Source organism: Zonotrichia albicollis, chromosome 7, assembly GCF_047830755.1.
Source record: "Zonotrichia albicollis isolate bZonAlb1 chromosome 7, bZonAlb1.hap1, whole genome shotgun sequence".
Lineage (NCBI taxonomy): Eukaryota > Metazoa > Chordata > Aves > Passeriformes > Passerellidae > Zonotrichia > Zonotrichia albicollis.
The window spans coordinates 48,537,138-48,543,058 of record NC_133825.1 but is presented as its reverse complement, the minus strand read 5'-3'; the positions used below and the strand labels follow the sequence as shown (position 1 = coordinate 48,543,058).

The 5,921-nt window shown below is 41.6% G+C and overlaps 1 protein-coding gene across 1 annotated transcript; it reads right to left on the bottom strand.

Moving 5' to 3' along the window:
• Positions 1–2,283: 2,283 nt before the first annotated feature.
• On the bottom strand, positions 2,284–5,581 carry NPS (neuropeptide S). Its single transcript, XM_005490885.4, has 3 exons — positions 5,204–5,581; positions 5,023–5,104; positions 2,284–3,351 (listed from the first exon to the last, which is right to left on the bottom strand). The coding sequence occupies exons 1-3, from the start codon at positions 5,416–5,418 to the stop codon at positions 3,166–3,168; spliced, it is 483 nt and encodes a 160-aa protein (XP_005490942.4). The 5' UTR covers positions 5,419–5,581; the 3' UTR covers positions 2,284–3,165.
• Between the last annotated feature and the right edge of the window lie 340 nt (positions 5,582–5,921).

Below are 5,921 nucleotides of genomic sequence, written 5' to 3'. Positions count from 1 at the left end.
TTTGCCACATTTCCAGTTCCTGTCAGCATAAAAATTAATGTGTCTGTCAATGGCCCCCTCAGATCCTTATTTCCTGACAGAGATCACTGAGGTCACTCTGTTCTCTCCAAAACAAAGCCACCGTTAAAGTTCAGAGATGAGTTCAGCATTGCAGGGTGAGTCTTCTGTGGGTGGTGATGGCCAGATCAGCCCTCCAGTGACAGAATTCCTGAAAGACACCTGGATAATCCCCATTTCCCCTGGATTTAGGTGATTTAGGTCACCTGGTCCCATTGTTTTGTACATGCAGATCTCTCCAGCTGGAGTGTGGCCTGTCAGGGACTGGCTAAATCATAAAGAATGGGATTTTTCCAGCAGCCAATTTTTTTTGCATCCCTTATTTTTGATAACAGGGGATGAAGGTCTGTGGGAGCAGGACAGCAGCTCTGCAGCCCTCTGGAACGTGCCCTGCCCAAAGATAAATGCCAAAACTCTAAATGAGTTACTCTCATTCCTGCACCATAAATGAAAGGGAAGAGCCTGATTTCCCAAGCTCCACATGGAGTTCTGTTGGCTTTAACACAGCCTTGCTCATCCCAGGTTACCAAGGCAGGAACATATTCCTTATGTAGGAAAATGTTAGCAAAAACAGATCTCAAAAATCAAACAAAGGTAAATCTGAATTGGTTTGGGGTTTTTGCTTTCCTGAAAGATGGTTTGGGTGGGGATGTGAGCAGGACAGAGCTCTGCCCTGGGACAAAACACCTCCATCCCCACACCTGTGTGCAGATTCCATAATTCCATGGATTCATGGAATTATGGAATCTTGGGATCACGGATTGGTTTGGACTGAAGGGACCTTCAAGCTCATCCCGTTCCACCCCAGCCATGGCAGGGACACCTCCCACTGTCCCAGGTGCTCCCAATGTCCAGCCTGGCCTTGGACACTGCCAGGGATCCAGGGGCAGCCTCAGCTTCCATGGACAACCCACGCACTCAGGAACTGTTTTGGATCAGGAATCATTCCCAGCCCTTCACTTTTTCCATGGCCAAAGGCAATGAAGTTCTGCTCCTTGGGGAGTCCTGGAGAGACCTGGAGAGCGTTTGGGATGGAAAATTTGCAGGACATCTGGCATGGCTGAAATGCCAGCAGCCAGGAGTGACACAGGGCCATGCCCAGCTGCAGTGTCACCACGGTGCCACCCTGAGCCTGCTCCCTTCTGATAGCGCCCAAGGGTAATAAATATCCAGCACACTCCTTGGGCATTTCACATGGCTCCTAGGATCCCATGGCTCCTAGGACTCCATGGTTCCTTAGATTTTTCATGATTCCTGGTTTCCATGGTTCCTAGGATTTTATGGTTCTTTGGTTCCATCATTCCTAGGATTTTATGGTTCCTTGGTTCCATGGTTTCTAGGTTTTTATGATTCCTTAGATTTCATGGTTCCTTGGTTCCACAGTTCCTAGGATTTCATGGTTCCTAGGATTTCATTGTTCCTGGGATCCATGGTTCCTAAGATTTCATGGTTCCTAGGATTCCATGGTTCCTTGGTTCCATTGTTCCTGGGTTCCATGGTTCCTGGGATCCATGGTTCCTAGGATTTCGTGGTTCCTTGGTTCCACAGTTCCTAGGATTTCATGGTTCCTAGGATTTCTTTGTTCCTGGGTTCCATGGTTCCTAAGATTTCATGGTTCCTAGGATTCCATTGTTCCTTGGTTCCATGGTTCCTGGGATCCATGGTTCCTAGGATTTCATTGTTCCTTGGTTCTATGGTTCCTAGGATTTCATGGTTCCTGGGTTCCACGGTTCCTTGGTTCCACGGTTCCTGGGATCCATGGTTCCTAGGATTTCGTGGTTCCTTGGTTCCATGGTTCCTGGGATCCATGGTTCCTAGGATTTCATTGTTCCTTGGTTCTATGGTTCCTAGGATTTCATGGTTCCTTGGTTCCACGGTTCCCACTCAACTCAGCAAACTCGAGACAATCCCAAAAGAATTCAAGTGTTTAAGCGACTTTAAAACCCAGGATGTATTAAACTTTTCAGCCTGGACAAAGACAGGCAGTAATGTGTTTGATCTCCTTGGATCAGCCAGAAATCATCCAGAAAAACCTCCTGTTCCACCAGCACAGCTCCATGCTGGGCTCACTGTACCCCACGAGCTCAGGGAGGGCATCACAGAGGTGATGACACCAAACCACCTCATTGTAGGGTTAAAAACAATCTCCTGAGCTATGATATTTAACAGGGAAATATTAGAAAACATCCACAGAGTGATTTATTATAATTAATTTCACATCTTTGACTGCAAAAGGCAATGCAGAGACACTCTGCCACATTTTCAGGCCAAGGGCACAGCTTGTTACACTCAGGGGACACAGCCACAAGTAGAACTCACACTGTGTAACTCATCAGGTGACATTTCATCCACACCACATTTACATATTTCACATCAAATGACTTTTTCCTTGTTTTATTTATTTTTTTTTCCAACAGGAAATTAAAAAAAAATCCCAGATTTGGCACATTTCATCAGCTGGATGTTGCCTACCTAAGTCAATTAATTGAGGCATAGGGAATGGTGCTGATACCCTGCCTTAGAATGATTTCCCAAGATTCTTCTGGATATGAGATGAGACATCTCCAGAGACTGTTCCCTGCCAAAGTCATTTTAAATAACTATATTAAAATTCCAGGGGAAGTTACAAGTAGGGCCTGATTGTTTCACCAGCGGCCCTTCATATCATCGGAAACCTGAAATGAAGTATACTTTAAATCTGTGTTTAAATTACCAGTTGCCTTCAAGTCAATGTGATTTGGGATGGGAAAGCACAGGAATGCCTGTGCCTGGCGGAGAGGAGGGATTTTGGGAATCCTCCGTCCTCCCCGCAGGCTGCGCGCACGCATCTCCTCAAAGCACGGGATTATCTTTGTGTGAATCAAAGAGCAGAATTAAAACCTGTATGTAGCCTGACAAAGGAGGGAAATGAAGCAAATGAGAGCACTCATTTCGAGACAAAACTTGATGGCAGTGTGACTTTGGGAGCAAAGCCCTTCCCGAGCGCTCCTGGGAACCCTGGGGGACCCTGTCAGAGGTGGCTTGGCCAGAGAAAAACACCAAAAGGAACTCAAAGCAACGACTGGGACATGAGATGTCAAAACCAGGGCCGGGCTTTGGGACACTTGCTCAGGACTTTGCCCTTCGGAAGGAAGTTTTTTTAATTCCCGCTCCGACGCCGTTGCGGAAGGACCTTTTGTGGAGAGGGGGCAGCTGCTCCCCCCTGCCCAGCCTGGACAGGCAGCTGCTCAGCAGCACCAGGCACGAATCCCATCTCCCGGACAGCTGGCAGCTCAGGTACAACGGGTTGGTGCTCTGGAGAGTAAAGAAAAACAAAAAAAAACAACAAAAAAAATAGAGATAAGAGAAGGTAAAATTATGGATTTGCCAGGACTTGTTCAGGATACAGAGCAAAGCAGAAATACAAAAGCAATTTATGCTTTGAATGACAGGGATGAGCTGTTATTTTCTAAGGATTTATCGTGTTCAAAATCAGATTTCTTCATTGTTTTTTATACATTTCTGGTCTAAAATACTGATACTATTATGTTTAGGGTATGATATGAATTGTTTTCAGTGATGCTGACCAGCTGTGACATAGTTTCTTTGGAACAACACAGGTGTTTATTGCTGGAAAATGAGATTTTTTCAGGGAAAAAAGAAATACCAGCCTTGTATGACCTGTGTGAACTTCTGAGCCTTAAATTACAGATAAGAGAAAACAAAAATAGCTGTAAAGCTAAAATTTGGAGGATGCTTTCCAGTAGTTATGACCAATTCTGAAAGTAGTTCTGAATAAGTTTAGTAATGACAAAATAGTAATGGGAATTTTAAAAAGTCTGCATAAAAATCCAGGCTTGGACAAAAATCCAGGGTTTTGTACACATTCTTTTTACTTGCACTCTATAGGATAAAAAAAAGCCAACTACATAAAAACTTTCACATATTTCAGCAGTTCTTAAAATAAACTGCATTTAATTACTGCTGAATTATAAAATAAAACCATTTCCTGGCATGTCTGTGGTTGCTTTGTGTGTATTTCATCACATCCTGATTTCCCAGCTGATTTTCCATTTTAAAGTCATACTCTGTAATCTCTAAAAATTTCATGCAAAGCCATAGGATTAACACCTGGAATTGCTGGTAAAATTGCCATTAACTTAATTAGGATTTGTTTTAATTCAGTGTTTTATTGCTCTTATTCAATACTGGTTATCAAGTTAATTTTTTTGTATGTTTAATGACTTTTTCTGCAACCAACACCTTCTGCCACTGACAAGGCATTTCCTAGACTGAATTTTCTTCCTAATACAAAAAACCCACTTTTTTAAAGAAAAAAAACCTATAAAAACCAAAAGAACATGCATAGAGACATTTCCTTTTTTTAATTTTTAGCTGCTATTACACTAGATTTCCTGAACAAATAACGTTTATTTGACGTTTATTGAAGCAATTAAAATCCTTTTAACCATGATATCATCGCCATAAAGAGAACCCATCCATTAGGAAATGTGGCTACTCAGATCCAGCTGTGTCTAAATAAATCAGTTGATTATAAATAAGTTAATTAATTTATAAACTCACTAGCAATAAGAGAAATTAATACATATACGTCTAATTGCACTTCTTTGAGATATGCAAGGAATTCAGATTAAATGGAGGGGAGATTTGTGATTTTTCTCTTTTCCATCCACGATTTCAGTTCCCCACACTCCACATTAAATATGCACTGAGTTGCTCACATGATTATTTCAGAGGCTTGCATATTTTATTAATAACACCAGGAAAAATTAGGCTATGCTCCAGGAAAATTAGGTAATAACATTTAACCAATAGCTTTAATACAAGAAAGTTCTTTTGTTTTATAAAAAATAAAAAAAAACAGAGCAGCAAAGAAGCAACTCAAGCAAACAAAATTAATTTAAATAAAGAAGTAATTTAAGAGGAACTGAAGAGATCTGGGAGTAATTGGAGAATGGGACTTACCATGGAAGGGCCAACTGGGAAACCCGAGCACACCAATGTCATGGAGACCCACAGGATGAAAACCAAGTTCAACCTGCATAGACTTCAAAGAAAAGCTGAGATTAATGAAAATTTGGACCCAAACCAAGCAAAATATGAACAGAGAGCATCCCAAGCACCAAGAACCCCGCGGTGGCTTTACCTGCTCATTTTCCACCCAGCGCTGTGTGCGTGAACATGCAGCTCCACATCCAAATTCCTCACATATCCTTTCGGTTCTTCCTCAGGTGACCATTTTATACCAGAGTTCAGGAGGGAAAATGTCATCAAAGCTGATTTTATTCTGACTAATTGCTCCTTGTTTGGCCTTTTCTTCTTGTTAAATGGGAAAATGGCAAGAACACGCTCAGCTGCCATCACCAACCCCGGGATTTCATTTAAAGTGTCCCATTAAATGTCTCTCAAGTGGTTTTATTGTTACCTCTGTGTCATCACTGCAAGCCTGGTCAGAGGTCTAAAGATTTCAAAAATCCATCTCAAGAGTTTGTTGCCACTTCCAATATATCAGGTGGAGACCTTGCAAAGCCTGGCAGCGAGGGAGAAACATTAAAAGTGCATTTTAAGTAAAAAAGTCCTCAAATAGTCTTATTATACTCACAACAACCCAATACAAAGAATAATATTTATTTTTTTCTATCTTTCTACCCCATAATTCTTTTTTTACCTGCTTAGTTCTAAATACACCAAATGATTTTTTTTTTTTCTGACAATTGAAATTCTTTGGACATTAATTTCTACTATGCAGCCATATCTCAGCCCACACTGAGTTTAGCCACTCCAAACTTCTATAGAATTAATAAACTCTGTTAATGTCATTAATAAACTCTGTTAATCTCCAGCAACACAGCAAATGTTTCGTG